General features: G+C 36.8%; 2 protein-coding genes across 3 annotated transcripts; one reads left to right on the forward strand and one right to left on the reverse strand.

The window, feature by feature from the left end:
- Positions 1 to 11,406: 11,406 nt before the first annotated feature.
- On the forward strand, positions 11,407 to 14,565 carry ntmt1 (N-terminal Xaa-Pro-Lys N-methyltransferase 1). 2 transcript variants are annotated; one of them, XM_043240194.1, is made up of 5 exons: positions 11,434 to 11,562; positions 11,686 to 11,732; positions 12,508 to 12,682; positions 13,167 to 13,419; positions 13,530 to 14,565. In XM_043240194.1, exons 3-5 carry the CDS (start codon positions 12,521 to 12,523, stop codon positions 13,784 to 13,786), a joined length of 672 nt encoding a protein of 223 aa, XP_043096129.1. In that variant the 5' UTR covers positions 11,434 to 11,562; positions 11,686 to 11,732; positions 12,508 to 12,520; the 3' UTR covers positions 13,787 to 14,565. The 2 variants fall into 2 exon arrangements, with proteins under 2 accessions (XP_043096128.1, XP_043096129.1); XM_043240193.1 differs by lacking the exon at positions 11,686 to 11,732 and having other exon boundaries at positions 11,407 to 11,562.
- Positions 14,566 to 14,866: 301 nt separating this feature from the next.
- On the reverse strand, positions 14,867 to 20,453 carry ndor1 (NADPH dependent diflavin oxidoreductase 1). The gene is given in 16 exon segments (XM_043240191.1): positions 14,867 to 15,479; positions 15,602 to 15,696; positions 15,913 to 16,031; positions 16,219 to 16,362; positions 16,482 to 16,596; positions 16,941 to 17,048; positions 17,437 to 17,651; positions 17,777 to 17,904; positions 17,981 to 18,124; positions 18,126 to 18,182; positions 18,273 to 18,374; positions 19,041 to 19,139; positions 19,313 to 19,410; positions 19,511 to 19,588; positions 19,999 to 20,140; positions 20,322 to 20,453. Coding segments are annotated over 15 exon segments (1,782 nt in total). The 5' UTR covers positions 20,134 to 20,140; positions 20,322 to 20,453; the 3' UTR covers positions 14,867 to 15,334.
- Positions 20,454 to 20,911: the final 458 nt, after the last annotated feature.

Consider the following 20,911-nt stretch of genomic DNA (forward strand, 5'->3'; position numbering starts at 1 on the left):
TGAGCTGAGGTTACTACTTCCTGTTTGACTACAAACTATAACTTCTGCTTCTGTGAATGCTGAAGTTGTTAGTGTCGACAAAAAACTAAATGAAAAAACTTTTTTATGAATTTAATAAAAATAAAAACACTTATTTATGATTATGCATTTTTTGTTTCTTTTATGTTCACCAAGGCTGCATTTATTTCACCAAAAGGCTGTAATGTAAACGTTACAATTTAAAACAACTTTTTAATACAGTATATTTTAACATGTAATTTATTCTTGTAATGGTAAAGTTGAATTTTCAGCAGTCATTACTTCAATCTTCAGTGTCACGTGATCCTCCAAAGATTATTAAAATATGCAGATTTACTGCTCAAGAAACATTCATCTCATTACCAATTATAAACATAGTTATTTCTGTCTAAACCATATTAGAGTTCTTTGATACGTGTATTCAAAATAACGATATTTATTTGGTATATTTCTAACATTATTTTGATCAATGTAATGCATGAGCTCAAGTTTTCAAATGTTACAACACACCTTATTAAATGGGAAAATGCAATTATTAAACAGCAGATAAACTTAAAATAAAAATGGAAAAAAGAAATACATTTTAAATTAAAATGTTCTGAACCCATATACCCCTCAACCCACCTTGAAGCAAGAAGTAAAGTAAAGTATTTCTTAGATGTAAATGTTTTCTTTTATTGGTGCAACCTCAATCTGAACCCTGCAAACACGAACAGACAACTGTTTAGGGTTTGGTAGCCAAATGGCAAGCAGATTAAATGAGCCAACAACACTGTTGCCAAGCTCAGAATGTCCCCCGTTCCCTGCCTGAATCACCTCAGTGTGCATGTTAGATCATTTTTGTTGTAAAGTTGTAATTTGAGCACAAATCGCTGACACTCGAATTAATGACCCGATCAGAGGTCAAGTCCTTTTCAAAATGCCTTACTAGAGGTGTCGAGATGAGAAAAGCAATGCAGTCTGGGAACTTGTGTTCCTGCTGACCTGTTTGTCAAGCTACCTGAAGAATGTTAGTTCAATGTTCTCTCCACATGTTGATGCTCTTGTGACTAAAGGAATGAGATTGAGTCATGTGGGGGCCTCTGTCTGTCCTGAAGGCAATAAAGCTCCAAAAAAACAGCACAGAGCTGCTAAATGAGTCTGAAGAATCTAAATCTAAATTTTAAAAAGTGGGTTTTTATGTGATTAGGATTCTTTAAAGGAATGGTTATAGTGAGTAAATGATGGCACAGTTTTTTTACAAACCTTGTATTCTATGAATCTGTATAGGTGCACATAATGACTACATTTCAAAGATAAGTGGACTGTACAGCTTAACATGTTTCTAATTTATAACATGTACAAAATACACATACTTTTGTAACCTGGTAGACAATAAAACGACATTGAATGAAACAGATGAAACTAGGCAAACTCATCTCGAGGAAGGTCATATCCATACATGGATATATAAACTGCAGCTGTTTTTTTTTTGACTAGGTTAGAAAATAAAAAACAGCTAACTAACACAATAAGCCGCAATGAAAACATGATAGCATAGTAAAAAAAACTGATATCTGTTTTTTTGAAAATTAACTCTTTAAATGTTTATTAAAGGTTCGATTCAGCATATTAGAATGATTTAAAAATATATTTAAAAAATAAAAAAACGACATGGAAAGAAATCCCGCCGATACCAAACTTTTAAACAAAAAATGTTTTGCCTATGATTTGCAATTGGTCTTCCTCTGTTGCATTTCATGATTTATAGCAACATTTACCCCATAAAGAGGATATTTCTGAGCTTTTTGAGCCATATTCACATACAAGTTAAGTGTCATGAAAACGGCATATTATTTACTCAGATCCAAATCCTTAAACCCATACTCCCTTTAATGTTTAACACTATTTTTGCTGTATTGCAAATTCTTATTTCTTGTATTCCTGACTGTTTCTATATCCTTTTAGCATCTGTCACAATACCATCATGCACTGGCTGCAAACGGAGTGCTGTGTTTTAGTATTCCACTGCACATTTTGTTTTGTGTGTAATTTTCTGGGATTATGGTGTAACCATTATGACATGTTCTTAATTTCTTTTCCCCCTCACTGCACCAATTACATCTGCATTTATCCCTCAGCTCTCTCTCTCTCTCTCTCTCTCTCTCGCTCTGCCTTTCCTTTAAATTATAACTAGTTTGTGCAGCTGACTGCAGAATTGATGCAGCTGAGAGAAAGGAGGCGAAGACGAGAAATAAAAAGAGAGCAATGGAAAAGAAAGAATCACTCGTGGGTGAGAAAAGAACAACAAGGGAGAACGAGAGTGAGAGAGAGTAGAGGGAAGGCAGCGGATGGGAAAGAAAACAGAATTTAAAAGACTGATAGGTAGGCAGAGGAAGAGAAGAAGTTCGAATATAAGGAGAAAGAGAGAAGGTTAACCAATCAGAGAGCCACTGTCGAGAGAGAGAACTGATCAAAACCGCGGAAGCCTGCTTCTTGGAAACAAAGGACCGCGAACGTAAAACACGGATGTGTGGAACGAAAAAGGGTGTATGGCGAAAGCGAGAGCCGGAGAATGAACGAGGAAGAGGGGAACAAATGAAAAAGAGTAGGAATCAGCAGAAGAGGCTTTTGCGGTCCCAAAGCAGAGGGGGAGGAGGAGGGCAAGAGAGAGGCAGGTTGGGGATGGGAAGGCAAGATCAATAACTAATTTCAGTGCCGAGCCTCAGTCGGACTGTTTTCCAATAAGCCCTGGACATAACGAGTTAGCTTGAATAGCTGTGCTGCAGCTATTGCTGCTCTCTCTCTCTCTCTCTTCATCCATCCCCCCTCGCTCTACCCGCCTCATGTCTCTCAGGGCCCTGGTGCTTGCGATGGCTGGATCGATCCTCTGCACGCACACAAACACGCACATACTCAGGAATACAGGCCTGACTTCTGCAACAGGATGCCAAGACATGTCACTGCTACAGCTGCAGCCTTGCATGCTTTGCTTGAGCGTGTTTGTGTGTGTGCGTGATTGCGCACCGATCTTCTAATGTCTAAGCAGGGCGATCAGATGACCATAACAACGAAGAAAAAAGTTTCAGGTTTCATCTGAAACCACACAAAATGCGCGAGTATTTTTTTTTAGCCCTCGTCAGTGATGAAGCGGCTCTTTATTGTGTTTCTTTAAATGTCGTTTCTTCAAATAAATGAATAAATGCGCGCGTGCATTTTGACGTTTACGTGTGAACTTGCAATTAAAGAAACAATTCATTAAATCACCAAACAATGCCTTATGAATGTCGCATAACCAAAACGTGATTTGCAAGCAATAGCGGTATATGGGCTTACAATTTATTTATTTTGTTTTGTTTTTTTTAAACAAAATATGACAACATAAACCTCAAAATTTACAGTAATTACTAATAAAACACTTTTAGGGGCTGGATGGCTATGATAAAAAAAAATATATATATATATATATATATATATATATATATATATATATATATATATATATATATATATATATATAATTACATTTCAGTTTCAGAAATATTTAATTGTATCAAGAAGCCTGCTCGCTCTATATCAGAAATAGTTTATGTATAGATTATATGTTGTAAACATTACAAATATGAACTATTTAAAAGCAAAATGTACAAACGCACTGCTTCACTGCAAAAGAAAGATTGTATGTCGATACGCTCTTTTAAGGGGTCCCGGTCAAATACTTAAGCTCGTGTTTAAATATTACTAATAAATGTTTGTTTGGTAATGGAAATGACCAAACACAGACACAACCATTTTTCCAGATAATAGCTCGACAATCATATGTTTCCTATCAGCTGCTTAGAACACAACTAACGATGCCAGTTTCACAAATGGATCACTCGTTTGCTAAAATTGGTTGCAAAAAGGCCTAAAATTGTTTGTGATGCAGTTTGATTCATTTGGGCGGTTCACTCACGCACTTAATCGTTTGTAGCCGTTTCTCACAACATAATGGGATATAGTAGAGCGCCGGATATGGTGGATATTTACTTATAATGTATTGTTAAAGAAACAAAACAAAACTTGCAAACGCCATCTATCATGTGAATCTGTCTGATCTTTACTCCAAATCAGTTTTAGTGTTAGTTATTTTATGAGGTTGCCTCTTTGCATAATTGTTCCTGTATATGTTTGTGCATATAGCCTATATGTATGTACAGAAAAAGCGGCAAAATCTCGAGTCTCCATGAGCACAACAGTCACTTATGTCACAATCGATATATATTATCTTTTGTCTCATTGCTATCATTTTCTTTGGCAGTGGAACAAGGAAACATATTTTTTTCTTAACATTAATGTGTACATTTCTTTAAATCTTTTTTTAAAGCAAAATATGACAACATGCACAATGAAATGTAATTCCACATTTAACCGTGTTACAGGCTCTTGTGATCTGCGTTATTTAATTCACCTTTGCTGGCAACACGTGACGGCAGAACGCTTCACTTGCGTCGTTGAAAGCGCGTTTTCATTTGGGCGTATCTCCAGCTTAGCTAGCGAGCTAAATTGAGAAGCTGCTTGCGCTGAGAGGACTGTAGCGAACAGCAGCAAGCGTGTCAAGTTATTGTTATGGCAGCCAGAGACGTTGCAAAGTGATTTGTGAAAAGACATTCTAGAATTGAAAGTATCAGCTAATCAACATTCAATGGCAAACTGTACCTGAGACGGTAGCTGCAGCAGGACACTGAAGAGATGGTTTAAGCGAATGCGTTTAGCGGGTGAAATCAGGACACATTAACATTTTTAAAGAATTGTGACAAAGCTTTTCCCTAGGTGTCGCCAAGCCCACTTGGTTGTACAGAAATTGATTATGATTTTAATCAAATAATTAGCACTATAAACATGTCTTTCCCGGCTAGGTGGGGGATAAAATGAAAATAATTTGCTGAAATAAAAATAAAAAGTTGCCTACGCGTCCAACACAGTTGCATGACTTAAATTTCTAGACAAAATACAAGAACTGCAGGATGACAGAGATGTTGTTGAATGCAAGGTACCATAAACTTGCAGTTATTACTGCTTTTGTATGCTGTTTCATATGTACAGATATATGATAGCATTAAATATGTGAAAGTTTTTACTGTTTTCTGTAAATATATATATATTGTAAACGTCATTGACAATATCCAGAGATATCCAGAGGTTGGTCCTCATATCCAGGAAATATGCAAATAAATATAATGAATAATAACATCTCTCTGCTGTTCAAAATAGTGCAGTAAGATTTAATATAAATAAGTTTTTCTATTCATCCAAGTTTTTTTACAGCCTCTACAAAAACAAAAATGCAGCACAACCGTTTCAACATAGATATATATTTTTTGGAGCAGCAAATCATCGTGTTAGAATAATTTCTGAAGGATCACGTGACACTGAAGATTTGAGGAATGGCTGCTGGAAATTCAGCCTTGTCATCACAGGATGAAATAACTTTTTAAAGTGGATGAATAATATACACATTCATTTTAAGCAACATTTCAAAATATTGCAGTTTTTACTGTTTGGCTGTGCCACCACTAGATGGTGCTGCTCCACAGAGTGTTTACAATTCAATACAGTGCAAGGAGAAAATAACAGGCATGGTTATGGGGGAAAAAAACACTGTTCTGCTGTAGACGAGACTTTACTTGAGTCATATGCTTGAAAAGTACACATATTGTTCCTAATGAGAAGCACCATTCAGAAATTATGTCAAAGAAATGGTTTAAACATTTGTTGTTTTAATAACAACAGTCTGCTAACAATGGCGAATAGGATTTTTTAGGATTTTATTTTTATTTATTTTTTTAATATTCACATATTTCTCTCTCTCTCTCTCTCTCTCTTTCTTTTTCTCTCTCTTTCTTTCTCTCTCTTTCTAAACTGCTTGCATAGTTACAGCTGCACTGGTGATAGGGAGCTTGCAAATGTGAAATATTAATAAGAAAATGGCTTATGCATTTTTAACAATGTGCCAGCCAGACGTAGTCTCAGAGGAGTGTATATTCTCCTCCAGACCAGGTGTGGAGCTCCTTCGCAACTAACTAGTTTGGCAACTCATAACCTGACAAATCTGCCTTCATCTTTGATAATATGTTTTGCCTTAAATCCAGACCATTATATTAATCCATAACGCAATGCTTCACGTCTTTCAGATGTGAGTTAAATACTATCTCTGTGATCATGATACTAAATCTGAAATGTCTCCAAAGGAAGCTTTACCTCACTTTGGGTTTTTTTTTCCCAGAAATCTCAGCTAAGTAAAGCCACCCACACAGGACACTTCTATCCTCTGAGTAACCTTTTAGCATTCTCTCTTTCTCTCTCTCTGTTTCTAGGTCAGGGATTAGGCAGAGAGGCAGTAGTGAGCGTGTGCTCTGCACCGCTGTCCACTTCAATCTACCCAACCAGGGCTGATCTCACAAAATATAGATAGAGAGAGAGAGAGAGAGAGAGAGAGAGAGAGTTGTTGGCGGTGATGGGGGTGTCAGAGGCTCACATGGGGAAAACAGAAAAAAGGGGAAAAATAAGAAGAGAAAAGGCAAAAAAGAGAAAAAGGTAGCTAGCATGGCAAGCGTAGCATAGGATGCTGGCGTGTTGCTGGGTTGTGTAACATTCAATCCTGTTTTGTTCCATAAACACACACACACACACACACATGCTTACACTGTTCTCAAAATGCGAGGCACTGCTGCACTGTGAAACCAGAAACCACATCAGACCTCAGACCTTCAAAGACAGAACTAATCCTGTTCTCGCCCAAAACTGATTGTAATTCAGTCATTAAGCATTCAGCTCGACGCCCTGCAGAGCTCTGGCTTCGATTAAGAGCCCGGTGTTGACTGGTTGAAGTTTGCTGCCGATATACCGCTGTATGTTACTACAAGGACTATATAAATATATATATGTATATATATATATATAGATATAGATATATACTACATCACAAGCACATAATAAATGTGCATCCATTTATATATATATATATATATATATATATATATATATATATATATATATATATATATATATATATATATATATATATAAACTATTTTAATGTCACCGTCAGCTTATTTCAGTTTCAGTCAATAGTTTTTTTACTATAACAACTGTAAACAATATACTATTAAAAGGTTTTTTTCTATTTTAAGCAGTCATTATTAATTGCCAAAGGCTATGTCCAATCAGAATTTAGTATTCAAGAGAACCGTATAGCACTATAGTTGCCAGATGGCTACTGCTTTTAAAGCAAACATGATGCTGAAATCGTACAGGGACGTTCAGTACCAAGTATTTAAAGAAGCAAACACACATTCACACTCACAGACATGCATGACTTTACACTCTTGGGTTTTTTTGTTTGTTTGGTTGGTTTTTTTTTTTTTATAAAAAGTGTTATTGTTTTCTTCTTCTTCTTCAGGAAAGACCTCACTCCAGCCTCTCTTTTCATCTGTATATTTTACTTTTTTTTTTCTATCACAATACAGGTGCTCCCATCCAAACTACCATGATGTAATCCAACTGTAATCCCAAACATCAAAGAACCACACAGCTGTCATGTGTCACAAACACACACACACACACACACACACACACACACACACACACACACACACACACACACACACACTCTCTCTTCAAAGACTTTGTAACGTGTGTTAGGCTAAAATTTGCTCCTGACTAGTTTTTGAGGAAAAATGTCATTCATTTTTAAAACACTGTTAATGATATTGTACATTTCTTAGCTAAGGTTGCTTTTGCCTTTTGGCTCTGTGACAGACATTCTGGCCATATGGTTCAGCTTGAATAAGGCATAAGACCTCCTAGTGACCTTTCAGAGTGTATAAACGCCAACATTTGCATACACATATGCACAAACGCAATCATATGACTGTGTAGCAAATGGCATGCAGGAAAACAACAGTTTATCTCATATTTTATCTGATCTGTTATTAAGTACACAAACATAAATGCAGCTAACAAGCGGGCACATCCACTCACAGCAGCCTGCATCGTTATTAACAAGCTTCTGTTATTATATGCATTATTTACACATATGCACATTATAATTATATGCAAAAGTTCAGTATTCTTGCTTACTTCATTGTATAACAGAAATGGCTTTTAACATTACAGTCATGCATTACAAAGTATATATATGTTGCTCTATTAACTGTCTAACTACGTTTAGCGAGAAGAGTCCTCAGAGTTATCTAACATAAGAATTGCAGAGTAACATTTCAGTCATAATTCCACTAATTTAACACAAACTTACAGTATATCTACTTTTAATGTAGTGCTAACCTATTGTAACAGTTAGCATACTCTCACATAAGCATTTATATAGTCTTCCTTAAAACATGATGGGACAACTTCTATCCGAAATACATTTGCTTTTAGGTGTCATTCACTGTGCTTTGAGCTCTGACCACTATGGGGCATTGTGTTTATCGTTAGTGTTATTTTGCTTGAGAGAGAGCTACGGATCCTGTTGTGCCTGTTTAAAAATGAGTCTAAATATATTGTTTGACTGAGTGAGTGGTTGATTAAATAAATAAGTTAATGAAAGTATTACTGAATTAAAGAAGGAGCGATTTTAACCTCAAGCTGTCCTACTTAGATTGAATATAGTACAACAGTGCCATCACGTGGCTACTTTAATTACTGCACAAGTGTGGTTTTTATATCTTCACGGGGTAGGTTATTGTATTATATATTACAGTTATCATCTAGGTATTCAAAAAATAGTTTATGATTTGACACCAACAACATGGCAAAAATTTAAATTGTACAACAAATGACCTAAAAACACTAAAACGTTGCCTAAAAAGTAGCACATGTTTAGCCAGTACCGGTAATTCAAATTGTTTATAGTTCATGAGTGCCCTTAAATTGTCTTTTATTTTTTAATTTGCTCTCTTGAATGAACTGAATGCCTTAATAGATGCATACGTGAGTACAGAACATTTACGAACTAATACATATGTCCTTGAGTCTGAGTCAGTGCGACTGAAGCTGTGTGGAGAATGATGAGATGATTCTTCGACCTTATCCGAGGCGTATCTTCACGCCTTTCCCTCCAGCTAAACTCCTCAGCTTCAGCTGGATATCACTCCACTCCTAGAGCACGAAAAGATAGATGTTTCTTTTCTAAATACCAGTTAGACTGTATTTTACCAATGGTGTGGTTTAGCTACAGGGGTGTAGCCATTCAAGCTGACTGACCTTATATCAGAGAAAGATATGAGATCCACATGATTATCTGCATGTTATATTAAGATACAATATATGGTACGCTTTGGCCTCCTCACACATTTATGCTACAATGTAAAATCTGAATGTTTTGACAGTGTGGGGTACTGCAGTACTCATGAGGGAAAACATAATTAAAATATAAATGATTATCTGAAAGTGTAATGATGCAAACAGGTTTTCTGTAAAGGGGCTGGCTTAGGGTTGGGTTAGAGGATAAAAAATATTGTTTGGTCAGTATAAAACTATGGAAAATTCCCATAATTCACAGAAACAAATGTGTCTGTGTGTGAGAGAGAGAGAGATTGTGTATGTGTGTGTATATATATATATATATATATATATATATATATATATATATATATATATATATATATATATATATATATACATTTATTTATTGTTTAAAAAAATAAAATGAAAAAAGCAAATATTAAATTAATAACTTAAAAAATGCTAAATTAGAATATTAAAATTCTGACAATTAAACCCAACATGAAAATATATAACTACATACAAATACAAAAAAATTATTTCAAAAATGTAAAATAATTTAATACTTATTAAAAGATACATCAAATAATATAATTAACCTCTCTCTCTTTTATAAATATATAATATACAGTATATAATTTATTATGATTAATATTATTAATTTTCATATTATTGATGCTTTATTTCACTTTAGAAACTGGCTTCAGATTATTAATACTTTTTAATCTGCCTTCAGAATGTCTCCTCTGACGAGAAATTCTAAAAGTCTACGATCAGTCAAGTCTTGGTGACTGTATGTCAGACATATGCAGCAGTGCAAAAGAGGTTAATCTGACAGGAGAAACATGAAGGACACGCAGAGAAAGAGAAAGAGAGAGGACTGCAGGCAGAGACAGGTGAAGAGACGAGCCGGCCAGCTCTGCTGACTCAGGACATTTCAAAAGTGTTGATTTCCGCTCCATTTCTCCAGCCTCTTTGTAATTCTAATGAGAGTGTAAAAGGTGTCAGGAGCCAGAGAGGGAGTAGAGAGAAGAGGATGGGGTGAAAGAGAGCAGATCAGATTAAATATCGACTGACTTCAGGCTGTCCGATGCAGACAGGCAGTGTACTGAGTCATCATCTGTATACCCTGCCAGCTCGGCTGAGGAGGAGAGACAGAAAGAGGATGAGCAGACAGAGCCGGGAGGGAGAACGAGGAAGAGAGGAGTTACCCAGGGGAGCGCGAGGAGAGCGGCGAGTGTTGGGCTTGTGGGGGAGGAGAGAGCAGCATAAGTAGGCGAGACAGAAAGCATGCTGTCAGGTAATGAAGGGAGTGAAAATAAGAGATGGGATGAGAAGAAAGAAAAAGCTGCGGCGGCTGGACAAGATGCTTGGACGGAATACAAAACAAACACAGGATCGAAACTAGGGCCGCTCGGATGAACATTTGTTAAAGAGGCTGGAGATCTCTGGGAAAAGAGAGAGAAAAGATGTTCATAAAAGGATACCAGCATAACTATGCCAACGTTTAAATCTTAGACACAATATGAAGATTAAAAACAAAAAATTGGTAATATGAAAAGTAACACTAACTAGTATCTGTATAAACCCTCTGATAGCAAAGGAGGGATGCAAACTATTCTGTCTTAAAAGATATTAAGTTATTGTTTTTAGTGTCTGGCCAAAAAATGTATAAAGTCTTTACACATGTATTTTGTAACGCCGCTTTGGTTGCATTACAATAATTTTATATTAATCCTTGTATTTTTCAAACTTATATATGAGTTTTGTGTCAGTGTAATTATGCCTCATTTGGGCCCCAGCAAACATCCAGCGGGGTCAAAATGACTTAAAAGTATTCAAATTAATGCACTATTATTATTATTATTATATTATTATTATTATTATTATTATTATTATATCATCATAACACATAATTTTACTATTCAATTAAAATAAATGAAAATAAAAAAATAGATATAAAACATAATTCACATTTTTTTATGTTTTGGGTAAAAATGGCATTTCGGACAGTTTATATGCATTAAAAAAAAAAAAAAAAAAAAACAAAAAAAACATTTACTTGACAGCCACGTGCAAGTATGAGTGCGGCCACAAGATGGAGACAAAAAAAAAAAAAAAAAACACTGAAGGGAAACACGGCAGTCAAATAAGGAAATGACGTGAGCCGTGCAGTATTTCTGCTTGGAGAAGCCAGGGGAGCTAAAAAAGCTTTCATGGGGCGGCTCTGCTACACTTGTTCAGTTGTGACATGACCGATAGGAAGAAACGACAGTCAGCGAGAGCTCGAAAGCACAGGTACGTGAGTCTTCACTGTCAGGACACGAAGAGAGAGAGAGAGAGAGAGAGAGGCGGTGGAAGCTTGTGATTTCTTTCTGCTCGTGTGTCAACACGTGTAACTTTTGTCACAACCAAATATAGACGAGAGACCAGACACCTTTAACTACAGCGCGGTGGCAGGAACACGTGTAAGCACTTTTTGGTCCTAGTAAATTCACTAAGTATTGAGAATGAAGGTTAAAAGATGTAACTAACTTCAGTTTATTACTTTGTACATATAGCTCTTTTTTTAAGCTATAAAAAGTTAGCAAGTGTGGATATTGATGTATACTGTATGTCTTGTATGCATTCATGCTTACATTTTTATTAGACAACATGTTGTAATAACTTAGCAGCCCTTTTTCTGTTAGTGTTGTGTGAAGAGATGCTTCCTGACAGCTGAGCTGCATTTGGATCCAGGTGTCTGAATATGACATGCTTCAGCACTTTAGGTCTCATTCCAGGCTAAATATATCATTTCAGTGAAATGATCAGAAGCTAAATATTGCATTATCATTATCCATACAACTCAATCATCTTACTGGCATAATAAATAGTCTGTTGATTGAATGCAGGGCTAGTACTACCAAACTAGTCATTGGGGGTATGAATGATGATTTCATGTAGATGTAATTTAAAACAGTCTGCATTGTGAAAAGCAGTGTACAGAAACACAACTAATAGCTGTGCATAATTTTTTTTTAAAAGAATGCAACGGATTCATTTTATGCGTTTAGATGCTAATGCTGTTTGCACTGCACAGAAGATCATATAATATAAAATAAAAATATTAAAAAAAAAACATGCAATAGAATTGAGAGTCTACCCGTAATACGTAATACTTACATAAATGCAAATTTATTATAAATTACGTTCCCGTTCATATCTGTGGCAAAACTACCAAATTTGGATCTCTGTGATCAGGAGTTGCATAAAGATGGAAGACTGCTTGATAGAAGACAAGACAACCTTTTACTCGAAGGCAGAACACTATTGGAAGGAAGTCCCGCCCACTGTGGATGGAATGCTGGGAGGTTATGGCAGCATTTCTAGCATCGATATTAACGGCTCCAAAAAGTTTCTTCAAAAATTCCTTGGGGTGAGTAGTTCTAAATAAAAAAAATAATTATTATTTCTGCAGGGAAACATTAAATTAATCAAAAGTGACAATAAAAACATTTCTAATAGTCTGTATTTTACATTTAAATTTAAAAGTTTTTTATTTTAAATGCTGTTCTTTTGAACTGCCTTTTCTTCTAGGAAATATACAGCACAGTACAATATATTAAAACAGAAAACTGATTTATTATTATTATTTTAATATTTCATAGTATTACACTTTTTACTATATTATTTTATATATATATATGTATGTATATGTATATGTGGCTTTGGTGAGCGTTTTTAAAAAAAAAATTCCAAATGTTTGAATGAGTACACTATCAAGTCTTATAAACTGATTATTTAAAAGAAATAAGAAACGGACTATAACCTTTGCCACAGTTACTCAACTTTCATCTAACCAAAAATAAAGGTTCATTAAGAAAAACACACGATCACTTGGTTTCCTGTTTTACTCTAAGGAAGGCCAGGGTAAGACTGGGACAGGTTGTGCTCTTGACTGTGGCGCAGGAATCGGCCGGATCACCAAGCGCCTTCTCCTGCCCCTCTTCCGTACAGTGGACCTAGTGGACGTCACACAGGAGTTTCTGGATAAAGCTCGTGGCTACCTGGGTGAGGAGGCCAAGCGAGTGGAGAACTACTTCTGCTGTGGCTTACAAGACTTTCAGCCCCAGCCAGAACGCTACGATGTCATATGGATCCAGTGGGTGATCGGTAAGGCATGCACTTCTTACACTACACTATCTACAGAAGTTGTAAAAAAAAATGAGCGAATGTAACTTCTATTATATTTTGGAAACACAAATCCCTCCGTGTGTCTCTAGGTCACTTGACCGATGACCATCTGGTAGAATTCCTGAGACGTTGCCGGAGCGGTCTGCGTCAAGATGGCCTGATTGTGGTCAAGGATAATGTTGCATTTGAAGGTGTGATACCTGATGATGTAGACAGCAGCGTTTGTCGGGACCTGAATGTACTGCGTCGCATAGTAGCCCGGGCTGGACTCAGCATCATCTGTGAGGAGCAGCAGCAGAACTTCCCGGAGGAAATTTATCAGGTCCACGCTCTAGCTCTCAGATAGCTGTCTGCACTGAACGAGGGGGGGGGGTTATGTGTTTGTTCGGAAGCCAATAATGTGAGAACAAGTTAAGATCAATGTTAGCCACACAAGAAGCTACGTTACTGCCAACGTGATCACAAAAAAAAAAAATAGGCACAAGACTTGAAGGTGACATTGGGACCTTGGGATTTTAAGCAGGGGAGTTTTCTTTGATCTCTAGAGTTTGTAATATAAACAGCTAGGGTTCATCGTTATCATGAATCTGAATGCGAAAGTGGCGAATGGTAGCTTTTCAGATGTTCAAACAGTTACGCACTCCAGGTGATCCTCAGTTTGAAGCCCGGATGGTAGAGACGATAAAGAAAGAATGTAAACCAAGCACACGGCTTCGTTTTTAGCAATAGATGTGCTGAAGACTTGAAGGGACAGTTGACCCAAAAATGAAAATGGTCTTGTTTTTTGATGACCATTGACAACATTTCTCAAAATATCTTTTATGTTTGGAATCAACATTCTTCAAAATGTTGTTTGTATTCAAAGTCATACAGGTTCGGAAAGTCATGACGATGAATATTTGATCGCAGAATTGTCATTTTGGGGTGAACTTTCCTTTTTAAGGCTGTTTGATCACAGTTCAACATGTGTCTACGACACTGAACGGTTGGTGTAAAACATTTTAATAACTTATGTGACAATTTGAATCTATACTAGTTAATGTTACGTGCGAGTTTTCGGCTGTTGACAGAAAACTTCTCTGAACCATATGCTGTATTTTGCCCTGAATAAACTAATATTTTGGAGCAGTGTTTGTATTACATCGTTATTGTGTGTAACAATGGTTCTCAACACACACACGTTTGACTCAAAGGCCCCTCTTTGTCTAAACACAGTATTCGCGTCCCCTGGATATCTGTAAGATAATTATGATCATCTGCTGTAATTATGGCCAAGCTGCTTGCTTTCAAACTTTTTGTTGGTAATGAATTCAGAACTAGAGTTTCAGCTTCCATGTTAATTAAGTGATCCCTTGGCCACATTGACAGTCTGTGGAGGTCCTTTAATTGTGAACCGCTAATGTGGAATAGAAGTGTGAGATGGATATGGACATTTTCAATGTTTATTTAATGAAAAAAAAAAATTATTTACAGCTTTGGTTTCAGGTCTTTATCGCTTTATACAGCAAATGCCTGTCGCGGACTGGTTCGCATTTGTGTGTTCATATTAATTTCAGTAGCAAGTCCCAGCTGCATGGTCAAAGGCAGTGGGGAACATTTAGGGAGAAGCAAATGGTTGGACCACAACTTTAAAGGGCCCGTTCCCACCAAGGACGATATATAGCGCTAAAAATCAGTTTTGATTGAATAGCAGCATTCACACCAGAACCAATATCGTTGAAACACACAGCAAATCAGAATCAATGTTGCTGTAACATGCGCTTAAAATAGACAATATCATCCTCTGGTGTTTCGTTCTTGGTGTGAACAGGTCTTCACACCATTTAATCTCGGTCCAAACTCATTTTCGCACATGAGGCGGTTGGTTATTAAGGCTATGTGTTTAATATAGAGATCAGGACCAGGTTTCACTTTGAAAGCGTTTGGCTCTCTCCATGGCATCCAGCATCTCCTGTGCCTGGTTCTCAGACATGCCACCCTCTTTCTGGAACACTTCTTTCAGTGCGTCGCACACACTTGTGGGCATCTGCTTGGCATTCCTGGGTGAAAAGGGAAGGGTAGCTCATTTCTGTAATGCTCCTCATATATGCATATCGCTCTTTAAGCAAACATACATGTAAGTGTTGTTGAATGGCTAAACTTGATGTTAAAAAAGACTTACCCTGCTATGTAAAAGAATGCATTCTTCTTCGCTATCAGATCCCATAAAAGTTTGCTTTGTTCCTTTACACGATGCTGAACATAGATTTTTTCATCCTGTAAAAGAATCATATTAAAATTGACCTATTTATATCCCATAACTTATCAAAGGAAATATTTCCATGGAAGTGTTCAATCTCGTCATTATACATCCCTATCATTGTATTCTTCTACTTTATACTGTTCAGTGCTTTGATGCAATCTGCGCTGTTAAAAGCGCTATAAAAATAAAAATTATTGATTGATATTTGGCTTATTGGACAGTTGTCTGACCTGATCTCTGGAGAAGGCTGTGACAAGTATCATCTGACCAGCCTGCACTTTCTCCTCCCATTCTGATCGACAGTAGAAGTCCTTTGATTCAGATCGACAGCCAAAGAAAAGCATATTTGCTGAAACAGGAGATGAGAATTAAAACATAGGCCCTATGTTGTGATTATTACCATTAAACCAACCTCGGCACAAATCAATAGGAAGATGTTTTGCTCACAATGAACTTCATTAGTACAATACGAATACGATCATCGCTTTTACTCTTTTTCATTTCCAAAAAATAATCTAAAGATCCAACAAACTCACCCATCTTTCCCTGAGCAGCCCTCTCCTGTATGGCAGATCTGAAGGGAGCCACACCAGTCCCTGGTCCCACCATTATAACGGGGGTGTCGGGGTCCTGAGGGAAACTCAAACTCCCCTTCTTCACCCACAGCGGTACATAAACATCTAAATAGCACCAATAGAGATGGAACATTTAAAAAATTTGTACAGATTTTATTTTTATTTTATTTGTCCAAGTACATTACTGACTGTTTTTAACTTTTTTTCAGTTTGATCAAACCTACTTTTAAAAGGGTCCAGAGATGCCAGCCATGAAGAGCAGAGGCCTTTGCGTGGCTTAAATAGCATGCTTTTATATTTCACCACAGCAACCAGGATCTGGATGCGGTCAGGGTGTTGCTGTGGGGGAAAAGATCAAATCTAATATTTATAAAAAATATATTAAAAGTTTCACCATAAATCTTTTATTGTTTTTGAAAAATATGTTACACTCGTTTTCAGTGTCACATGACCCATCAAAATATCATTCTGATATGCTGATTTGGTGCTTAAGAAACATTTCTTACATTTTTTGATTAATAGGAAGTTTTTAACATTAACAGTGTCTTTACTATCCATTTAATTCGTTCTTGCTAAATAAAAAAAAAAATTCTTTAAAATATTCTTACAAACACCAAACATATCAACAATATAAATGTTTAAAAAATATGCTTTTATAAATAAATACATTACAACGTTTGTACCAAGAGAGAAGAGGCAATAGAGAAGGAGCGAGGCTGAATTTCTGGGAAAAGATCCAACAAGTAGTCAATGCTCAATTCGGCTGTGGTATGAGGGAAGTCTGCCAGCACCTGAGTTAACATTAGACAGGAATTACACCACTTTTTTTTTAATGATTACACATACAATACACCTTTCTAGATTTTCATACTCTAGATCAGTGGTTCTCAAACCTGTCCTGGGGACCCCCAACCACAGCATATTTTGCATGTCCCCTCATTTAAAACAGCTGATTCATCTCATCAGCTCATTAGTTTTAATCTGCAAAACTTGAACTGGTTATGGACTATGAGAGAGAAAAACAAAATATATGGTGGCTATATATATATATATATCCCTAGGACAGGTTTGAGAACCACTGCTCTAGATGACAACAGAAGTAAGTAAGTGTATGAAATGAATCTACAGACATCCCAAAAAAATATATTATTTCACATCAACAGTCAAGCGACTTCTGACCTCCAGGGCCGTTCGACGGGGTCGGTTGCAGTAGGAGTGAAGAGCGTCCTGACCCTGAGCAGAACTGAACTCCAAAAGTTTATCACGCTCCAGCTCATTAGTGGCAAAAGTGGCCAACACCTCAAAGAAGGAACGGCGTGGAACAGCAGAAATGTCCAGGAACTGTTCCACCAAAAAGCGAACGGAGCAGGGCTGAGGAAGACGCGCAGGGACTACTGCTACAGGAAGGACAGGAACACAGAGTTCAAGAGTTTAAAGGAGATATTCTAAAAATTTTGACATGTGGGTTTGGAACAACATGACAGAAACGTTCATCTCTTTTTAGAGTGTCAAGTCTCACCTGTGCTGCTGTCAGTTGGTGTTAGTGTAAAGTAGCTCTCCAGGTCAAGTTTCAGCAGCTGGCAGAACTGCTCCACATCCTCTGCAGCGTTACAGGGTCTCATCATTACAATATCTCCTGCACTGTACCTGTCACAGACAGACAAAACCTTTTCATACCATTTTGTGAAGACATTTGAGCCGTTGTGATTTTGTATATGCTCACTGTATGTTGGAGCCGGTGATGTCGAACTCGATGTGCCTGACATCCTGGAAGTGTGAAGGATGAGTCACTCTTTGACTGAACACAACTCGAGCCGGAAAAGGCTGCAGCGGGGTGGGAGGGTCCTTATTATCGGCGGTCTGGAGGCTCGGTCCACTTGTCTGGGACTTTATCTAGAAAGTGGAAAACGTATCGGGGTGGAAGTCTGAAAAAGATGCATAATGCATAAATATATTAAGTATCTATTTGAATTAATTCATTTATTAAAACGTTATTGTAAGTTTAGTTGACTGACTTTTCGTCTTCACGGAGTGGAGCGAGGCCAGCTGGAGGAGGGTAGAGAGACAGGGTTTTCTGCCAGAACGATATCAACCAGGGGTCAATCACACCATCTGGCCTGAGGAGTAATAAAAACATCAGCTGTACACATAACACATATCCATTACATATACATGCATACACACCCACACATACACATATATACACTTATACTGTATATATATACTTATACATATATAAACACACATAATCATATACACACACACACATACATATATATATATATATATATATATATATATATATATATATACATACATACATATACATATATATATATATATATATATATATATATATATATATATATATATATACACACACACATACATATATATACATACATATACATACATACATATACATATATATATATATATATATATATATATATATATATGCATGTACGTGTGTGTGAGGTGTGAAACGCTTTTTTTTTAGGATTCACTGAAAAATAAAAAGTTTATTCAGTTTAAAATTTTTGATTTCTGATTTTGAGAGGGATTTCTGTAGAATCATGTGACAATGAAGACTAGATGATGACAGCTGATGAAAAGTATGCATGTGTAAGTGACACTTGTTTATTAGTGTTAACTGTGGGAACCTACTGAACGTTGTTGCTAACCTCTTAAACAAACCTTATTTCCACATCTTTTAAATTACAAGAGAAGAACAAACACAGACATTTGGTTTTGGTCAGTATGGAATGGGAATCTCTGCTCACCCCAGATCATGCTGATCATCAGCCAGTCCAACAGGCAGCAGCATATTAGCACCAAGCTGAAGCAAACGTTTATGGAGCTTCTTAGCAACAAAGTTGAACCTGGAAAGAGGCCCAAAACAGTCTCAGTGTTGTTTGTTGTGTAAGTTCTAAGTATTTACTTTTTTAAAGTTAATTGAAATGCAATAAAATGCAGATTAAAAAGAACAACAACAACAACACATCAACGGAAAATGAAATGCTTTGTAAGCAGCATATCTGCTCAGTCATCATACTTCGGATACGAGGAGTCTCCGAGGCCCAGCACAGAACAGTCAAGACGACAAAGAGAATCAGCAGGCAAAGACTTCCTGAACAGGAATCTCCAGAATTTCTATATGAAGCAAATACGTAACATTTAAATATACTGAATGCGTGAAAGGTTTATGTAATATGAAAGTTTAGTGACTAAATTCCCTTGTTCACAGTCTGACCTTCATATTGTCCGGAGGGTCCCCCTGTCCTGTGGTGGCACAGACAAACACTACCAGAGACTCTGAGATCAGGTTCGCCTAACGAGGAGACGTATTACCAAATTAAATTAAATTCTTTGTTCAACTTTGAAACGCTAATAGAGATATTTTTTATGAAATTCAAGAGCTCTCCGACCCCCAAAATGTGTTCTTTAACTGAATTACAGTGAGCCACTGATGTCACGTGGACTGAATCCAATGCCCTTAATGCATTTCTTACCATGGGAACATTTCGGTTGTGTTTGGCTGCTGTCTATATAGGGTCTCGGATTTCATAAAAAATATCTTAATCTGTGTTCCAAATGTCCACAAGGTCTTGCGGGTAAGTATTTAATAACAGAATTTTCGCTTTAGGATATCCTAATAAGATATAACAAAAGAGCTTGTGAGTTACAGCATTACCATTAACGAATAAACCCCACACTCCGACTCAGGAATCGTGCACTGACCACATTGTAACTGTCCAGAGCTTCCACTCGGACTCGTATTCGTCTCCTCTGCGCCTGGCGGCCGATCCGCTCTGCTGTGTCCTGGGCTGTTCCCGTCTGACTCCCGTACAGAACCAGCAGAGCCTGGGTGCTCATTTTGTCACTGGAAGCGGACAACCGATCAGTACAATATATAATACAGACCATATCAATGGTTAGTTGTAGAGGCTACGAATGAAAAGGCATGTCAGTGACAGCTTTGAGTCGCTCACCGTCTACATGTCATACCCTGAATCTTTCGTGATCTACGAAATAAATCAATCGTGAGAGAGTGAGTGTCTTACCTAAATATATAAGCACTTTAAGTGACAACCTCACTATCGTCAGCGCGTGTAGTGGCCGTAGACATCAACGTACAACGGACTTCGCCGGGACGTCAGCGTGTTGTCACGGAGAGCTTTACGGCAGAGTTCTTCTTCCATTCGTTCCAACGTTAATTTACGACAGTTGTGCAATTCATTCACGACACCGTAACCTGAGCTAAAAATTAGAGCGAAACTTTGGTAAACATTCCTAAAATTTTATTTTATATATGATGTTCCATTTCAGTTTATTCTTTATTTCAATATTACAAACAACAAACATGCAGAGTTTTATGTTTGTACGTCTTCCAAAACAACAGCTATACCTTGTGTCACTTAATGTAAGATTATTCAAGACAACTGTGATTGCATTTTTAAGTCTTTCTTCTTTATATCAAGTCTTTATATTGTAGAAAGTGTAATACTCTTTATCCTGGTATATCAAACACCCATAATCAACACACACATATTCACAAAAGGGCTGTTTAGAAAAACTGTTATTTGTAGTAAAAACGTACTTAGCAAAATTAAGAAAACTAATCCGAAATGACGTGATTTTTTAAAAATACATT

Source organism: Puntigrus tetrazona, chromosome 5 (genome assembly GCF_018831695.1).
Source record: "Puntigrus tetrazona isolate hp1 chromosome 5, ASM1883169v1, whole genome shotgun sequence".
NCBI classification, from domain to species: domain Eukaryota; kingdom Metazoa; phylum Chordata; class Actinopteri; order Cypriniformes; family Cyprinidae; genus Puntigrus; species Puntigrus tetrazona.